Source organism: Ochotona princeps, chromosome 2 (assembly GCF_030435755.1).
Source record: "Ochotona princeps isolate mOchPri1 chromosome 2, mOchPri1.hap1, whole genome shotgun sequence".
In the NCBI taxonomy this organism is placed as follows: Eukaryota; Metazoa; Chordata; class Mammalia; order Lagomorpha; family Ochotonidae; genus Ochotona; species Ochotona princeps.
Window position 1 is genome coordinate 105282420 of NC_080833.1, and position 20326 is coordinate 105302745.

At 41.9% G+C, this 20326-nt stretch overlaps 1 protein-coding gene across 2 annotated transcripts in view; it reads right to left on the reverse strand.

The window, feature by feature from the left end:
* Positions 1 to 19639, reverse strand: part of GOLPH3L (golgi phosphoprotein 3 like) — a 39874-nt gene extending 20235 nt beyond the window's left edge. The window contains exons 1-2 of one of the 2 annotated variants that reach the window (XM_058660212.1): positions 19460 to 19639; positions 17987 to 18182 (exon numbers count right to left, since the gene is read on the reverse strand). In XM_058660212.1, coding sequence (XP_058516195.1) covers positions 17987 to 18169 — 183 coding nt within the window. In that variant the 5' untranslated portion in view covers positions 18170 to 18182; positions 19460 to 19639. The remainder of the gene's footprint in view (positions 1 to 17986; positions 18183 to 19459) is intronic. The other variant, XM_012928143.3, reaches the window with a different exon arrangement.
* Between the last annotated feature and the right edge of the window lie 687 nt (positions 19640 to 20326).

The window sequence follows — 20326 nt, forward strand, 5'->3', positions numbered from 1 at the left end:
CACAGTGTGGCGGCTGTGGGGGGTGCCCCTGCCGGGTCAGACCCAATGCTGGGGGCTCACGCCAAAGACACTGCCGCAAGGCAGTGAACGAGTCCTCGGCCTCACCCAGGGCGGCCAGCGCACCATGTGGTGCCAGGCTTTGCCTGCTGGCCGCCCGGCGGCCTGCTCTGGGGTTTTTTAAGATATGTTTGCTGCCTGGGGAAACCCATGACTAAGTCCAATTTTAGTGTAGGTGAGTAGTGAATCTTGGGTGATTCCCAGTGACAGGGTCATGGAAGGTTTAGGCATGCGTGGGGACTGAGACCTGGTGGTTTGGAGGGAAGTACCCAGGAGACAATTACAGTTAGTCAGATACACCAACCCAATTCGGAATACAGAAATGGCCTGTTTGCCTAGATCATCACTGATCGTCACACACCAGCCCACAACAATACTATGGATGGGCGCCTCTTTGGCAGTGATGGGTACCATTACCCAACTGTTTGGTGGAGTGGTGGAGTGGTCACATTTGGCAGGGTCAAGACTGTATCCAGCACGCGGGAGAACTTGGTCTGGGGGTAGACTCTATGGGGTTGTGTGGGCCCAACCCTGTGGAAATACACCCTAACAGGGTTGAGGTTCCCACCAAGGGGCGCGTGTGCTGGAATGGGGGCTGCGTTCTATCTAGGAAACAGTTGCAGTCACCCGAGGCACTAGTGTGGGCTGGGATTGGATGCACCAGGCCAGTTCGGACCCCAACACCATCTGGTGTCATGGAGAACTAGGGTAGATGTGGGACTGACTAGGCTGGGTTTCAACCCCCTACTGAGCCACGTGTGAGCTCTATGTGGGTATGGACGAGCCATGGCTGGGCTGAAACATCCAACAGCAAGAACCAGAATGGGGTGAAAGCCAGCCGGGAAAAGAGTAGGGTTGGCTCAAGGACCCCCTGGTATGCGCAAAATCTGGCATTGGGAGAGGTTCTGATGGAGGAGCCTGGGAAACTCCTCTGGCAGGACACAGTCCCTGCAGGTAAGCGCAAGAATCATGATAGGAAGCAGCCCAGAATAGGCCATGGAAAGTTTCCCACTGGCATACATTTGGCATGGGTCAGGGGCAGACCAGGCTGAATCAGTTCATGTCATCCACTGGCAAATCCGAACACCAGAACAGAGTGTGGGTTGAGCTGGGTTTGGTTGCAACAAAACCAGTACACATTATGGAATGCCACGGCAAGGTTGCCTGTACTGGATTTGACTGCAGCACCCAACCAGCACACGTGAGATCCAGGAAGGGAGGGACAGAGCTGGCGGGGGATTGAGGGGCTGGTCCCCTCGCCAGACAGCTATTCCCACTGGAGAACGTGAGCTGGGATGAGGACAGACCAGACTAAGCAAGGCTGCAACACCTGTGGGCCTCATGTGGACTAGTTCAGGGAAAAGCCAGGCTGGGCTGATTATTCCTGTGGGTGCAAGCATAAATTAGAGCGGGTGAGGGATGTTTGGGCTTGGCTGCAGCAGCATCAGTTGGCAGAAGCTGGCACTGGGGACTAATTCTGTCAAGTCAAATCACAGAACCACCTAAAGAGTGCATAAACCGGGACTGAGAGAGACCTGGGAGGGAAAAAGTGGGTTCCCCCTTCCTGGGTCACTAGTCCCGCGGGAGGGCATGAAAACTAGGACAGGGGCTAGGGTAGCTAGACAGAGAGGCACTCAACAACATCCGTGAGGGCTGGATGGTTGAGTTGGTTAGATGGAACTAAGCTTTAATACCCATTGACAAGTACAAGAGCCAAATGGGATGGGGGACAGACTGGTCTACTGCTACACATACTGGCAAACCAGGGTAGGGGGTGGGCCTGATGGGGGTTATGGTGGGTCGCCCCGACTAGGCTGCAGCTCCCACTGGTTGATGTAAGGGCCGAGTATGTGCTGGGCAGAACCAGACTGGACTGCAACACCCATTGGTTCCAGTGCAACTCGGGACTGAAAACAGAACCAACCCAGCAATTGCAACCACCAGCTGATAGGGGTGATGGACTGTGCTGGGCCCTGTGCTTGCTAGAACATACAAGAATCTGGTCTGGGAATAACTCAAGGTTTCTTTGGAGATCTCCCCAATCGAACTGCTGGACTCAGAACTCTAACCAGGAAAGGACAGAAGACAGAACAGGCCAATCATTCATCTCAGCTATATGTTGGCAGCGAAATATGGGGCAAACGGAGACTTTATGATGGACCATATCAATCAGTGGACAACCTCATCGAGCGAAACTGGCAGTGATTCAGAACTGGAGAACTATTAAAACCACTTGAGCAAATCTCTCAGAGCGTGCCCCACATCTGGGACTTAGGGTGGGTGGGAAACCGGGTGGGGCTTCTCCCTCAATATCCCCCTTTACCTAAGATACATGATGGAAACAATACGGACATAATGGTGTTGCCCACTTCCCTATACCCCCTGAACCTTTTTTTGTTAACCGCAATTAACTATGTAAAGATTGTCAACAACAATACAATAAAAAAATGCATAAAATGAATTGCAGGAATATTTAACATTAGAAAATGTTTATGATAAAGTTGAATGAAAAAGCCAGTTATGTAATTATGTATTCAGAATGATTACAATTAGGGCACATGGTTGGCACATTGCTTAACGCACCAGTTGAGATGCCTGCAGCCCATTTTGGAGTCCTTGAGTTTGATTCCCAGCTCAGCTGCTGGTACCAGCTTGCTGTTAATGCAACTATGTGAAGCAGTTGGGGATGATTCAAGCAGCGGAGTCCCTGCTACCCGTAAGAGAAGCCAGAAGTGAGTTCCAGGCTCCTGACTTCAGCCCAGAGTCCCTATCCCTTCCTCCACCCCACACACTGCTATTGTAGGTCTTAAAACCGTGCACGGAAGAGGCTCCTGGCTTCGGATCAGCTCAGCTCTGGCCACTGCAGCTACTTGGAGAGTGAATCAGCGGACGGAAGATCTTCCTCTCTGCCTATCTCCTCCTCTTTATATCTGACTTTCCAATGAAAATAAATCTTTTTTAAAAAAGAGAAGGAATATATTTCTGTTTCTCTCTTTCTGCCTGTTTTTAAATTTATATTTTTATTTGAAAGTCAGATATACAGAGAGGAGGACAGACAGAGAGGAAGATCTTCTGTCTGATGATTCATTCCTCAAGTGCCCACATTGATCGGAACTGCACTAATCCGAAGCCAGGAGCCAGGAGCCTCTTCTGGGTCTCTTGTGTGGGTGCAGGGTCCCAAGGTTTTGCGCCATCCTCAACTGCCTTCCCAGGCCACAAGCAGGGAGCTGTATGGGAAGTGGGGTTGCTGGGATTAGAACTGGCGCTCATATGGGATCCCAGCGAGTTCAAGGTGAGGACTTTAGCTTCTAGGTTACCATGCTGGGCCCTCATTCTGCCTTTCAAATAGACAAAAATTAACACATATTTTAAAAAAGTTTTATTTTTATTTGAAAGGAAGAATTACAGAGATATTGAAAGAGAAGGAGGGAGACACATGCTGGTTCACTCCTCAAATGGCTACAACAGCTGGGTCTGGGCCAGGCAGGAGCCAGAAGCCAATAGACCCATTCAAGTCACTCATGTGGGTGTCAAGGGCCCAAGGACTAGTGCCATTTTCCATGGCTTTCCCAGGTAATTAGCAGGGAGCTGGATCAGAAGTGAAGCACCCAGTACTCAGTGTGATGGCTCACTGGCTAATCCTATGTCTGCAAATGCTGGGGTCCCATATGGGCACTAGTTCATGTCCCAGCTGCTCTACTTCTAATCCAGCTCCCTGCTTATGCCTGGGAAGGCAATGGAAGATGGCCCAAAGCCTTGGGACCCTGCACCCATGTTGGAGACCTGAAGAAGCTCTTGATTCCTGGCTTCAGATCAGCTCAACTCCGGCCGTTGCGGCCACTTGGGGAGTGAACCAGCAGATGGAAGATCATTCTCTGTCTCTCCTTTGTGTAAATCTGAGTTTCCAATTAAAGTAAATTAATCCTAAAAAAGTTCAGAAAATAAAAATGACATAGTAACGCCCTGGCAGTGAAAAGGAAGTAAAATTAAAAGAAAAGCAAATGATAATGTCTAAGTACTGCTATATAAACTTTAAATCTTACTTGGTCAGCAAAGACATCCCCAAATTTTACTTTCGAAAATTTAAATATCAGTTCAGGATCCCAAACCAGTAATTTACATACTTCTCCCACTGCCCCCAAATCTGTTATGAGAAACAATCAGTTTCACTGCTATATATTGTCCACAGAAGGGTGAGCACTTTGGACAGTGATTAAGACTCCACTTGAGGGCCCGGTGGCGTGGCCTAGTGGCTGAAGTCCTCGCCTTGAACGCCCCGGGATCCCATATGGGCGCCAGTTCTAATCCCGGCAGCTCTACTTCCCATCCAGCTCCCTGCTTGTGGCCTGGGAAAGCAGTTGAGGACGGCCCAAAGCTTTGGGACACTGCACCCGCGTGGGAGACCTGGAAGAGGTTCCTGGTTCCCGGCATCGGATCTGCGCGCACTGGCTGTTGCGGCTCACTTGGGGAGTGAAATATCGGATGGAAGATCTTCCTCTCTGTCTCTCCTCCTCTCTGTATATCCGGCTTTCCAATAATAATAAATCTTTAAAAAAAAAAAAGACTCCACTTGAAACACTTGTACCGCCTAACTGAACTGAGCTCAGATCCTGGCTTCACTTCTGATTCCAACTTCCTGTTACTGCACACCATGGGAACTCAAGCAGTTGTGACATCCACAAGAAGGAACTAGCAAGGAGGAGCTGAGATCCCCGGGGCTCCCCTACGATTCTGTCTACTCCCCCCAGGTAGCTCCCCCTCACTTCATCTTTTGAATTGCGGAAAATCACAGTTTAGAACCAGTACCAGCCAAAATTAACCAACATGGTAACTGACTGCAACGACCTAGAGCTAACTGTACTAGTGAAATGAACAAGACTGATGCTCTAATTCTCGTCAGGTACCTGATGCCATGACAATTCCTAAAATAGGCAAGGGAAGAGGCAGTTCAACCTGGTCCCAGGTACCTCCCCCTACACCTGCAGACAATAACAAGGGTGAGAAACATCCTTGTGAGAAAACCAATCCCCCCCACCACACAGAAGGCTATTTTTTAGGGTGACAATTTTGTATGACCTATGAATGGTGCTGTAAGGATCTGTGCAGCTTTTAAAATTTTTTTCTTTTTTTTGTTCTTTTTAATTTTTTCCTTTATTTTTTTTCTTTTTCTTCTTCCTATTTTTTTTTTTTTGTTTTGTTTCTGTATGACTTCTGACAGAAAAACAGTTCCCCAACTCTGAAAGGGATGACACTGAACACTGTGTTGGGTACAGCCAAGCTCACAGCACACCTGCACTCCCTTTCACATGTGTTCTCCCACAGAGCAACCAAAAATATTGTTATTTATCTGCTAGATTTTTCCTATTTTTCCATTCTTGAATTCTTTCTATTTTTAAAAAATGCTAATTTTTTTTTATTTGAAGGGCAGAGTTACAGAGAGAGAAGGCGAGACAGAGACACCAATTTCCCATTTGTAAATTGTCACAATAGCTGGAAATGGACCAGCTCAAAGCCCGGGGCTTCCTCCAAGTTTCCCAGATGGGTGTAGAGCCCCAAGCCTGTGGGCCATCTTCCATGGCTGTCCCAGGTGCATTAACAGGAAGCTGGATCAAAAAAGGAGCAGCTATCTCAAACCAGAGTCCACCTAGAACGCTGGTGCTCCAGGCAGAGGCTAGCTTGTTACGTCATAGTGTCAGGTTATTGCTGTGTAAATGCCAGTTATTATATACATCACTCTATTCATAAAATATTATTGCTTTCTCCTTATAGTAGGAGGACTTAATTTTCAAAAAATGTAATACCAATATCAAACTTTAAATGAATACAAACTAATATAACATGAAGCATTCAGTAAATCTTCATGTTCCTTCAATTCTTTAATAAATACTGTAGTGTGTTCTGGTGTAACAAGTTAAGCCATCATTTTTTTTTTTTAAGATTTATTTATTTTTTATTACAAAGTCAGATATACAGAGAGGAGGAGAGACAGAGAGGAAGATCTTCCATCCAATGATTCACTCCCCAAGTGACCACAATGGTCGATGCTGCGCCAATTTGAAGCTAGGAGCCAGGAACTTCCTCCAGGTCTCCCACACGGGTGCAAGGTCCCAAGGCTTTGGGCTGTCCTCAACTGCTTTCCCAGGCCACAGGCAGGGAGCTGGATGGGAAGTGCAGCTGCCGGGATTAGAACTGGCGCCCATATGGGATCCTGGCACGTTCAGGGCGAGGACTTCAGCAGCTAGGCCAGGGCACTGGGCCCAAGCCATCATCTTCAATGCCAGTATCCCATACAAGTACCAGTTCAAGCCCTGGCTGCCCCGCTTCTGAGCCAGTCTCCTTTAACTTGCCTGCAAAGGCAGCAGCTGATGTCTCCAAGTGCCTGGGTCCTGCTACTCACACGGGAAAGCAGGATGGAGTTCCTGGCTCCTGGGTTTGGCATGGCCCAGCCCTGGTGGGTGCAGACATTTGGGGAGCGAAGCAGCAGATGGGAGGTCTCTTCCCCATCTTTCCTCTGGCCTGTCAGTCTACCTTTTCAAATAAATAAATATTTTTTTAAAAAGTAAAATTATTCTTTTTCACAGTTGGTCTGTTTGAATTACAGCCACACATTATCTTCTGTTTCTTTTCTTCTCTCTTTTAAAAAATTATTTATTAACGGAAAGTGGCGCAGCCAGGACTCAGACCAGTGCTCATATGGCAAGCTGGTGTGGCAGGTGGCAACTTAGCTCTGTGCCACAATGCCAGCCAAGTAAGCTCTTTCTTAACCTTAGTTTTTTTTTTAAATAAAGATTTATTTATTTTTATTGGAAAGTCAGATTTACAGAGAGAAGTGGGCTGCAATGGCCAAAGCTGAACTGATCTGAAATCAGGCGCTTCTTCTGGGTCTCCCACGTAGGTGCAGGGTCCCAAGGCTTTGGGCCATCCTCCACTGCTTTCCCAGGCCACAAGCAGGGAGCTGGATGGGAAGTCGAGTGGCCGAGACACGAACCAAACCTCATATGGGATCCCGGCGCATGCAAGGAAAGGACTTTAACTACTAGGCTACTGCACCATGCACTCTTTTTAAGATTTATTCGTTTTTATTACAAAGTCAGATATACAGAGAGGAGGAGAGACAGAGAGGAAGATCTTCCATCTGATGATTCACTCCCCAAGTGAGCGCAACGGCCGGTGCTATGCCGATCCGAGGCTGGGAACCAGGAACCTCTTCCAGGTCTCCCACAAGGCTGCTTTCCCAGGCCACAAGCAGGGAGCTGGATGGGAAGTGGAGCAGCCGGGATTAGAACCGGCGCCCATACGAGATCCCAGTGTGTTCAAGGTGAGGACTCTAGCAGCTAGGCCACGCCGCCGGGCCCTGCACCATGTACTCTTAAACTTAGTTTTAAAGTGATATCTTGTGATAAAGCAAATTACTATTGTTTAATGTTTTCTTTTTATTTCAAATTCAAGTAAAATTACTTTTATCACATTATTTTCCTCTGTGATTACAAAATTAAAGGAAATTTAGAAAAAAAATTAAAACTAAAATAAAAATCATCCATAAATTTCACTTTCCTATTTTTATGAGTATATGTAAAACCAGATTTTTCTCTACAAAGAATTGGAGTTAGAAGAGAAGCAGATAAGAAAACAGGTGGCTAGAGGACAGAATATATATATTTGATGAATAGAAAAAAATCTGGTTTTACATACACTCAAGTGATCAATAGAGTGACAAGATGTATGGGTAACTTATAAGTATTTTTTATGGTTGGTAACAGTAGCCATTTATTCTGTCTCATTTCTTTTTTTTTAAAATTTTGTTAATTTGCTTTAACTGAAAGGTAGAAAGTGGGAATGAAAGAGATGTCCCATCTGCTAGTTCATTCCACAAATGCCTGGAACAGCCAGGGACAGGCACAGCACAGTCAGGAGGCGGGAACTCAGTCATTATCCCCATTGGATACCAGGGTCCCAACTATTGCAGCCATAGCCAGGTTCCTGCTGAGACATACAACAGCAGGATGCTGGAACTAGAAGCCAAGCTAGAGCTCAAACCCAGGAACTCTGATATGGAATATGGGTGTCCCAAGTGGTGTCTTAACCACTATCCCAAAGGTCTGTCGCTACGTGTGCAATTTCTAAAGCAAAATGTAATAAGTAGATTTTAATTTACAGTTAATAAGAGAAAAAGAAAACAAAATGAAATGGAAGGAATTACTGAATTTTAAGCATTTGTTAGTAGAGATATTTCCTAAAATATTCTTTTCTAAGGTTAAGAACAGAGATTATTATAAAGTTGGGGCCATTTTTTTAAAGGTTTATTTTATTTTCATTGGAAAGTCAGATACACAGAAAGAAGGCGAGACAGAGAGAGCGGAAGATCTTTCATCCGATGATTCACTCCCCAAGTATTAGGAAAGATTTAAGTGTCTGCTGATTCACTCCACAAGTTGCGCTGATCTGAAGTCAGGAGCCAGGAGCCAGGAGCCAGGAGTCAGGAGCCAGGAGTTTCTTCTGGGTTTCCCATGAGGGTGCACGGACCCAAGGCTTTGGGTAGTCCCCAGCTGCTTTCCCAGGCCACAAGCAGGGAGCTAGATGGAAAGTGGGGCTGCCGGGATTAGAATCAGTTCCCATATGGGATTCCAGTGAGGACTTTAGCTGCTAGGCTACTGTGCCGGGTCCAGAGGTCATTTTTTAAAGGAAATGTTTTCCTTTTAGACATTATATAATTGACTTCTGGCTATGAAACATAAAAGTTGCGGATGGCACTGGGGATCAGTGGGTTAAGTCACCATTTGGGACACACACATCCCATAATAGAGGCCCTATGATTTGCCTCCCACCTCTGCTCTGGATCCAACTTGCACATGATGGCTCACAAGCGTTCTTACGTCTCTGTAGGAGACACAGATGTAGCCCCTGACTCCTGGCCTCAGTCGGGCCCAGCTTGGCTGTCACAGGAATTTGGAAGAGTGAAACAGCAGATGGAAGGTCTTTCTCTCTATTTCTCCTAACCTTTCTGTCACTCTGCTTTTCAAACAAACTTACCCCTCCCAAATATTTCTGTCATACTTCCAATTTTTAAATTATGATTTCATGTTGTTAAGATGTGTATATTTTACTTTATAACCATAATTCACTATACTTTATCTTATCGGAATATATGCTGAGACAGCTTGATGTGGGTTACACAGAATTCATTATACTATTTTTATACATTTATAAACATGCATATAAAAACACAAGAATTAGTTATAATTTTGAAAAAAAGCAAATGTTTGACACTAAAATTTGCCTGATAATATCTCTAGAAAAGACTTATTTACTTAATTATACTTCTATTGCTTAACTTCTTTATGAACAGCATGTACTATATTTTTATGTTTTCCTCCCAAAACACAAAGGGAAAATAAGTGTGAACTTCTACAATTTCATGGCCTGCATCATTTCTTTAGATCATCCTTACAACTGAAGTGAATATGTTAACAGCAATACTTCTAACAGCAAAGAGTAATAGTATTGGGAAAGATTTTTTATCAGTGCAGCTAGATGCCCACCCAGAAGTAGCAGAAGTACTTCAATACTCTCCTTGGCTACCCCTAAGCACCACCCAAAGCAGAGGCTCTGAGACAAGAGCACACTTTTCTCACTGTTCTACTGAGAAATTCCAGATTAAAGTTGCAACAAAATCAAACAAATTTGGTCTTATGGGGAGACATCTAAATTTCTCACTCTGTATCACAACAAAAGAGTCTATAACATAATTCTGAACTTTTATTACTCCATTCCCCGCAAACCCACAAAAGCTGGAACTATGCAGGCAGAAGTCAAGAGCTGGGACTTAATCCAGGTCACCCATCTTGGGAGTAGGGCCCAACTATTTCAGCCATCACCACCAGCCTGTCAGGTTTTTGTGCAGCAGCAGAAAGCTTGAATGAGAAGGCAGAGCTTAGACTAGAATTTAGGCACTGCAATGTGGCACATGGGAATCGTAACCAGTAGCTTAAACGTCAGCCCTATTAAACTTAATTTTAAGTAGCCACAAGCTTTATCACAAAAGCTAAACTACTGGTGCTACTGGTGTAGTATGGTTGGTTAAAAGCCACTCCTTTCAAAGTCAGCATCTAGTACTGGCATGCTGATTTGGGTCCTGGCTACTCTACTTTGAATCCAGCTCTGTTGATGTGCTTGGAAGACAGTGGGGGAATGGCCCAACTACTGGGGCACCTGATATACCATGTGGGAGAACAGAATGGCATTCTTATCTTCAACATGGCCCAGATCAAGCTGCTGTGGCCGTCTGGGGAGTAAACTAGTAAACAGAAGCTCTCTCCTTTCTCCGTCTCTAGCTGTCTCTGTGTTTCTCTTTGAAATACATTACTTACTTTTTTTTTTTTTTTTTAGATTTTCATTTTTACTTTTATTACAAAGTCAGATGTACAGAGAGGAGGAGAGACAGAGAGGAAGTGGAGCTGCCGCGACTAGAACCGGCGGCCACACGGGATCCTGGCAAGGACCTTAGCCACTAGGCCACGCTGCCAGGCCCTTACTTTTTTTTAAAGTTAACTCTAAAATTTAAAAAGCTGGCTAGAAATATTAAGGCAGACTGATGGATATTTTCACTTAATCTATTTCTGATGAATTTTTAGAGGTAGATGACACCTCAAATTAATTAGCAAAATCCAGAAGTGGTGGGATTCAAAAAATTGTTTATTAAATAGTTTAGGTAAGAGGTAACAAAGTTAAAAAAAAAAAAAAGCAAGAATGGAAATGGAAAGGAGCGAACCAAAGGAAAGAGAATAAAACTAAAAAGGCAAGAAATCCTTATTTTCCTGATCTGGATGTCATCAGTACCCAATCCTGGCAGACAAACAAAAACAAAACAAACTGTTTCTCTTCTTTTTCCTTTTCATTAATCCATCAAATATTTCTATAAGCCACAAAGAACTAATTCAGTCATCAAAGTCGGTTTTCAATCTCAGATATATCTGTAAGCAATTTACAGTTGCTCTGCAGAACAGTACATCATCCAAGTAAGAAAACAGTGAAAGATGTGGGAGATCTGGAAGAAGCTCCCAGCTTCAGACGAGCTCAGCTCTGGCCATTGCGGCCATTTGGGGAGTGAATCAGCACATGGCAATCTTTACCTCTGTTTCTCTTCCTCTCTACAACACCTGCCTTCCAAAAAATATATAAATATTTAAAAAAAGTATATATATATATATACACATATTTTATATATATGTATTTGTGTGTATAAATAGTGAATGATGTTATTTTCAATTTTTTCAAACTACGTATGAAGAAATCCTTAAGTTAAAGATTACTTAATAAGACTAGGTTGGGCAGTCTTCTAGGAAACATTTCCAACATTGTTCTATTCTGATGAAGAAAGGCCACTGGTTGCTTTGTAAGAGTTGAGTCAAGTGATCATTTTAAAGTCTGGTAAATGAGAAAAAACTACTTTGAAAACTTCCCTCTATCCGGTAGGTTTTTAAAGAACAAAACTGAACATTTATGCCCAACATGCAATTAAGAGTAACCATGTGTTGGTTACTCAATGGCACGGTTTTTCATGGTGCTGTAATTTTGTTGTTGTTGCTGTTGTTCTAATTCATATCAGCTGTTGACCTTATTTCATGGCTTCTCATTTATGGGAATGTATAGTGATGGAGTAATAGAGACTACCACATCCAGATGGGATACAATGCAATATGCATCCTTGCTTCAAAATCAAAGATGGACTCCCAATGAAACTGTTGGAAATGTGTAGACAATGGGATGCTGGACTGTCTGACATTGTCTGTACCAGCAATGTCGGGGCACACTTAAAGAACAGGCTGATGGAATTATGACTCCTTATGAAGGACTATGCTTCTGTAGCAACAGGGGGAAAAATCTGTCAGGAGTGGCAATTCAGGAGGGAATCCCAGCCTATACAAAATTGTACCATGAAATTAAAAAATTCAAGACAAAAATTTAACAAAAAAAGAACAAAATTGAACATTTATGCCCAACATGCAACTAAGATTTCTTTGTTCACAAGAACATTACCATATAATCAAGTGTCAATGCTAACAGTTTAAACAACAAAAATACAGTAATTATGGTTAGTACTTATTGAATCAGAGTGCCTGGATTCAAGTTCCACCTCTGCTTCCAATTTCAGCTTCCTGCTAATGTACACCCTGGGAGAAAACAGATGATGGTTCAAATATTCAGATCCCTGTTTCCTATACACACAGAGGACTCAAACTGAGTTCCAGGTTCCTGGCTTGGAAGACATTTGGGGAATCAACCAATGGATGAAAGATCTCTCTGTATCTCCCTCTGTCTTTTGAACAAAAAATTTTTCTTTAAAAAGGATGAAGAAAAAGTTATGGAAACTAAGGATAGGTCATATAGTTGGTAAATGGTAGACATGAATCTTGAATGTAAATGTATCTGATTCTCAAGCCTTATTTACTAAAAAATATTAGGAAATAAAAGGTGATAAATAACTTAAATATACTGAAGGTATGACAAATGCAAAGGAATTCAGAGAATGGATATTTTTGTATTGATTTTGTGAAGGGTTTAAAAGGAAATGTATAATTTCAATTAAGAATATGGGGCCAATATGGAGTAAGCCACCACCTACAACACTCGTATTTCATACGGTTTGAGTCCTAGTTGTTCTACTTCTGATGTAGCTTACTGCTAATGCACTTGGGAAAGCAGAAGTTGACCCAAGAGCTTAGGATTCTGTACTCATGTGGCAGACCTGGACAAAGCTCCTGGTTCCTGGTTTTGGCCCAGTTCAGCCCTGGCCACTGTGGCTATTTAGGGAGTGAATCAGTGGATGAAAAACCTTTTTCTGACTCTCCCTGTATCTCTGCCTTTCAAATAAATATTTTTTTAAAGACTTTTTAAACTATAGGAGAGGTAACATTGCCAAATATATTTTTTAAAAGGGGCCTAGCATGCTGCCTACAACACTGGCATCCCATATGAGCACTGGCTTGAGTCCCGATGCTCCACTTTTGATTCAGCCCCTTATGGGATGTTAGCACTGCAGACAGTGGCTTTACCTGATACACCACAATCCAGCTGCTACAAATAAAGCTTAAAAAAAAAAAAAGGACTGTGGATCAGCTCCTTGCTTATGGCCTGGGAAAGCAACCATGCATAGCTGAAGTTCTTAGGTCCCTGCACCCCTGTGGGAGACCCAGCGGAGACTCCTGGTTTTGCATTGGCTCAGTTCCAGCCATCGTAGGCATTGGAGGAGTAAACCAGCTCATGGAAGACCACACTCTTTCTTGCCTCTTTCTCTACACATCCTGTCTTTAAAATAAAAATAAAACCTTAAAAAAATGGGACTGTGGTAAGTCTAATGAGCAATGAGAGATGAGGGTACATAGATATGATGGAACTAGAAAGAAGAGAAACATTTACTTATGCTCAAAGAAATTGCATAAAAACACTTGAAAGTTATTAATAACAACTTAATGTAGTAAGGGTTAAGACACTACCTGGACAATCTACAATAGCAAAGACTTGGAAACAACCCAGATGCCCATTGAAAGAGGAGTGGATACAGAAGCTGTGGTACACGTACTCTAAGGAATACGATTCAGTCACTAAAAAAAATGAAATTCTACCATTTGCAACAAAATGGCTCCAACTAGAGACCATTATGCTCAGTGAAACAAGCCAATCCCAAAAGGACAAATAGCATATGTTCTCTCTGATACAAGGCAATCTTCATGCAAAATACATATATAGATTCGTGTACACATAGTCATCTAGAACTGTATAATAGAGACCATCACATCGAGATGTGAACATACAATGCAGTATGTATCTCTACTTCCAAATCAAAGATGGACTCCCAGTGAAACTGTTAGAAATATCTTGACAATAGGATGCTGGATTCTTTGCCATATCCATACCTACAATGTCAGGATACAATTAAATAGCAGTATGATGGACTTATGACTGTTTTTTTTTTAATTTATCGTACAATTCTATATAGTCTGGGAACCCCCTCCCTCCAGTTTCTACCCCCCGATTATTTTTCCCATGTCACAAGTCTTCATAAGGAGTTACAATTCCATCAGTCTGCTATTTAAGTGTTCCCCAACATTGCTGGTGCAGACAATGTCAGACAGTCCATCCTGACAACTGTTTTTGAAGGACTATACTATTGTAATGATATAGGGCAAATCAGTGGGGGAGGGATTTTGGAGGGGAAAATCCAGAGCTTATGAAACTATCACTAAATAAATAAATAAATAAATAAATTTTTTAAAGACCCTGCTTGGAATGCGTGTATCTACGAATCTCATTCAATTCACACATCCTCTGCCAGCTGTCAGGCACAGTGGGAGTCAGCAGATGATGGCTCAAGTACTTGGATACCTGCCACCTATGTGAAACACTTGGACTGAGTTCCCAGCTCCCGGCTTTGGTCTGAGCAGCCCTGGCTTTCGCAGGCTTTGGGGACTAAACTAGCAGACGGAAGACGTATCTTTGTCTCTCTCTGCTCTCTCTGCCTTACTTTAAGTGAAAGGAACGGATGGTGGAAGGGTGAGAGGGAGGGAGAGAGAGTTTATTGTTGTCCAAAACAAAATTGCGATCTATGAAACTTATTCCAGATTCAGAAACAGAAAATATGCAAAAATTAATTTCTAATCTTTAACACCTCCTACCTTCCCCTTTCCTCCTTGTAAAAGTAACCACTATCCTAACGACCACAGTAACCCCTTCTTTGCTCTTTATAGTCTTACCATCATAAAACGTATATTTGTGTCTGGCTCACTTTATTGAATATTATGTGAGAATACATAGTTTGTATAGCAGAATTATTCTCTTCTATGCAGGAAACATATTTATGTTCATTTAAATAAATGGGCAATTCTTTTTCATGTCCCTGTTGTTGATGGATCTTTGGCTTACTTGTAAAAAGAATGTATCTAGGGGCAGCATTGTGGTGTAGTAGCTAAAGCCACTACCTGTGATGCCAGCACGCTCTATGGTCACCGGTTCCTGTTGTGGCTTCTCCATTTCCCATCCAGCTCTCTGCTAATGGCCTGGGAAAAGCAGTCGAAGATGGTCCAAGTGTTTGGGGTCCTGCCTCCACATTGGAGACATGGTAGAAGCTCCCGGCTCCTGTCTTCGGACTGGCTCAGCTTTGGCTGTTGCAGCCATTCATTAAGTGAACCAGTGGATGGAAGATCTTTCTTTATCTCTCTCCTTGTAGCTCTGACTTCTAAATAAACAAATCTTTATAAAAGAAATCTGTTGTCTCCTTAGCTACAATGCAAGTTTTTTGAGGGCAACAACTGTATATACTATTTTATATTTAAATTTTTTAAAGATTTATTTATTTTTCTTGGAAAGGCAGATGTACAGAGAGGAGGAGAGACAGAGAGGAAGATCTTCCGTCCGATGAATCACTCTCCAAGCAGCTGCAATGGCTGGAGCTGAGCCAATCCCAAGCCAGGAGCCTCTTTCAGTCTTACAAGTGGATGCAGGATCCTAATGCCTTGGGCTGTCCTTCACTACTTTCCCAGGCCACAAGCAGGGAGCTGGATGGGAAGCAAGGCTGCTGAGATTAGAACTGGCGCCCATATGGGATCCCGATGCATTCAAAGTGAGGACTTTAGCTGCTGAGCTACCGCACTGGACCCTATATTTAAATTTTTGATGTAATAAGCACGTAATGGGTATTCCCAATGGTACTAAATATTGATTACAAAAATGTACAAAACTTTGATAGATGAAAAGAAGAAGATTTGAAAATCAGTTTGGTATTTTTTAGAGATGGTTATGTAACTAACATTTTGTAACTACTACTACTAAAATAAACCAGAAGGCTACATGTGTCATTTATTTACGTCTAAGGATTTATCATTTCATTCCTTCTGAGGCAAATAAAAGCTAAAAATCTGTCAACTATCTTCTAAAATAAAACAACTTTTACCTTCCCACTCTATACTACATATCATCAATATGCTGAGTATTACTCATTATGGCCATAGACCTTAGGTTCTTTTACTTCCTAAAAACTGTATTAATTATTAACTATTACAAATTTATAAGCACACAAAGGCAAGTCAAAAGGTAATTTCTCTACAGCAAAGAAGCAATATTTCTAGTGTCTGGGGTCAGGTCACTGGGACATTAATCAAAATTAGGTATTCAAAACTAAAATCAAGTAGCTTTCAGTTCTACTATCGTGTCCCACTGTCAGGAAATGTTCCCCAAGCATTATATGTAAGCATCTCAAACAGGTTTCATACTCTCTAATCTACAGTGGTGTGCTGACATTCTCCTGCAGAGCTGGTTTGCTTTTCATTTACTTGCCTTTTATAAAAACTGAAGCCTTATCAACTTTCAAAGAGGAAAATATACTTCTAGGTAAGATTTTCTAACAGAAGGGTACTGTAAGAAGAAGTTCAAAGGAAAATGAAATTAAATGTTTTGGTAAAAAAAATTATGAAATCTACAATTCTTTTACAAAGTGTATTTTCATGAACTTTTGGAAACTCCTCATATGCATGAATGAAAATAGTCTCATACACTGTCTTGGTCAAGTTCATATGGAAATGTCTCCAATATTAATTTTAATAATGCACAGACCGCAACAGCCCCTTTAAGTTTTATCCAGGTTAGCAATCTGACATGATAAAAAACTGAAAAGGGAAAATATTTAATAAAAATGCAAATCTGAGGAATCAATGTAGAAAAAAAGATATTACTCGAGTTTTGTAGACAATTCATTTCTAGCTAAGGACAATAATGGAAACCAAATCTGTTTTTTTTTTATATATAAACTAATTTTAATTGTATAAGTTTTCCCAACTGAAGTTAATAATAAATATACATCTATTTATTAAAGAATTTCTTAGAAAGGAAAATTAAAAATATTACATCCACGTTTAAAATATTATATCTCTATGTCTCCTTTACTTCATGTGAAAAAAACACAGATAGGAAAACAGAGTAGAAAGTTAAATAACAAATAAGGGATGATAACTATTACTAGAAAAACCAGAAGATATTTGGTTATGTGACAGGATGTACCTCCTCAAGACCAATTCTACTATAAACCAAATGTTCAAGGAACACAGATAAAATTAGGGGGAAAAACGTTAAGTTGGAGCTAGTTAGCCATTCTTATTTCTAAAATTGCCATTTACCTTTTTAAAGATCTTTTAGAATTAAAAAATTACTTGTTTTATTACAAAAACCTATTCATCATTTATTTCTGTAAGACAGCTAGTCACACTTGTTACTTGTTTTTTATTTAAGACTTTTTCTCTCTAAAGCTCAAAGCAACTTCAACTTGTGGGCCCTGTTTATTATTTAAGCAAGTGGTTATTATTTCACTATCAAACTGACTTGGGAGGCTACAAGCACTAAAATGACATAGTATATTATTCTCATCTGTATCTCCTAAAATCCTGGAGTAATTTTCAAATTAAATTGCACTTCAGAAATGAGCATTTGGTGAAGTGGAATCCCCTATCCGAGTCCCTAGTTTTGAGCCTTGACTCCATTTTTCCATTCCAACTCCCTGCCTTTTGTGTACTGTTTGCAAGGCAGCAAGTGATGGCTCAATAGCTGCGTCTCTGGCACTTATATTTGGGAGATCCAGAATAAATTCTGGGCTCTGGCTTTGGTCTGGGGCTGGCTGTTTCAGGCATTTGGGCAGCGAACCACTAGATAGGAACTCTCTGTTTTTCTAACCCTTTCCTTACCCTTCAAATAAACAAATAAAAATTTAATTACACTTCATATCATTCCACCTCAGGACTTTAATTTCAAAATACCAACCACCCTCCCAAACTCCTCTCCCAGATGATTGCACACAATAAGGTCAACTTAGCATTAACAAAAATATTTATTCAGGGTACTTCATAAAATGTACTAATAGATAGCCCAGCAAACTTAGTAGCATTACCTCTTTATCTTTTAGCCCCAGGAGCAGTACTTCTTCCATAAGGGTGAGGCGTATATCCTTAGAATCTCCAGGGTCTTCTACATCTGGTTTCCTTTCTGGATAAAAGTCTTCCTCACTTTCTGCCTTCTTTTCAAAGTTCTTGCTTACTTCAGCGCGACGAGCCCGGTGAGTTAAAGTGGTCATTCTCACCTGTTTCCTAGAGGGAGTGGTGAAAAGTTAAATCTGTATGTGCGCTTGTGTAATGACTAATGACTCATTACACATTCAGTTTGGAGATCACCTGTCTAAAGCACAACATTCAGAAAATCATGAGCCGTGATTCCATGGTCAGCAAACCCAGCGCCCCCAGCTGCGGCTGGCTAGCTGACAACAAATAGAACCAGAAAGACAATATTAAACTATAACAAATTCTTCCTCAATTACAAAAGCAAAACACCAATGCCTTTTTATACCAGGCACCATAGTTTAAGAAATTTTGTTAAAAGAAACTGCATTAAATCATCTGTGATAAAGCTTAAAGTTATCAGCTTTTACACACATCTACATGCTCATTTTTAAGAATGACATTCAACAGAAATTTTCAAGCCACAACTGCATATGGAAAATCTTTTTTCTTTTTAAACAAAAGAACAATATTTAAGAGCCTCTATAATTGGAACCAGTTCTACCGCCTGGCAATAATTCCTTTTTCTCTCTGTAAATACTGTCATCCAACCTCTCTCAAACACATCCGTCCTGCACCGTTTCTGCCTTTGCTCCTTGGTCCTTCCTGTAGCTTTCTTCCTTTTCCTTTCCATTCTACCCGTTTTCCCAGGCCCCCTGAAGACCTACTGTGAGCCTTTAAGCGAATCTTCTCTCCTATGTTCATGAGCCAGAATTTAACTCTCCCTCACCTGTACTTTCACAGAACTTGACTATACTTACGTCCTTTAAGTATTTACTACAGTCTAATTGGTATGGCTCTTTCTCAACTGTAAAGTTCTTGAGGGAAGGCACACTGTCTTCTTGGGTTTTAATGTTCTCCACAGCCAATTAGCATCTTTAACATTATAACTGCTTGATAAATATATACTGGTTAAAATGAGTGACAAATGCACTGAACACTGAAACTAGAAATACAAATGAAACGACTTACAGAACATGATCTGTAAAAGGGTATATTAAAAATCATTATTGGTGGGAGGCAAGAAAAGAAGGAAGAAAGAAGAGAACCATGAAATGAATGCTTCAGGGCACTAAATTTATCTGGCACGGTGAATGGGGACTGCTTCCTAACCCAATCCATGAAACTTTAAACCTTCTGGGAAAACAATACAGGGGCATCTCCTTTGAGGAACTCACACTGGACATTTAGCAGTTAAAAATCCAATTTAAAAGGGCACAAAATACACGAAAATCTCCCTCTCCCCATAAAACTTAACTAAAAAGAACTAGGAGTTTTTTGTTGGGAAATGTGATTTTGCCATTGCTTACCTGATAGGAATTCTGGGTTATGCTGCACGCGGGCGGTCGTTCGCGCTTTTTTTAGGAGGGCACCTGTTCCCTCTCCCCTACCCCTGCCTCAGGAGGAGAACAACTTCTTAGCCACGCAGACAACACAAACTTCCTGATCCTTCGATGTGAAGAAGGAATAACACATCAGCTTCCTAAGAATCACTAGGCAACCTACCTTGGTGTTCCTTCATTGGACCAATCAGAAACCCCCTCGGTTGAGTCCAACCAATCACAGCTTGCAAGGGGAGGCTCTCCCTCCCGGCTATTGTGTTGCGATCCAGACAAACACCACCGAAAGGAGGCAGGTTTGCGTTCAACCTGACAGCTGGTCAATCCAATGGAGAAGCCTTGGTGGAAGAGAGGAAGGAGGGCCGCGCTCCCCACCCCCCAAGACGACCGATCAAAGCAGCCAGTGAGCTAACAAGGACTGCTAATCTAGTGGAGTTTCTGCTGGTCAATTTCAACGTAGCAGGTGTTACTGTAGCACTCTTTTACTGAGACAATGAGTTGGTAAGTGCTGGGATCCAGGCAATAAGTAAGAACAAATAAACATTTTAAAATTAGTTTTTTTGACAGTAAGCTTATGCCCAACTTGACTTCCAGAAAAACCTGCTCGGCTGGAACTGTCTGGTTTACACTACGGACAGGTGCATGTCTTTCGCATATTTATCAACATTCCCTATAATCTCTTGTTACTGACAAGCCCATGCATAATGTATGTTTTGGGGAACTGGCTGCTGAAAAACAGCATGAGACAAATACCAAGATTTAAGTTTTCCTTCTCGAAGACAAAGGAAAGCAGCAAGACTGCAATTAGCTCCTAGGTTTCTCATTAAAAGTATAATA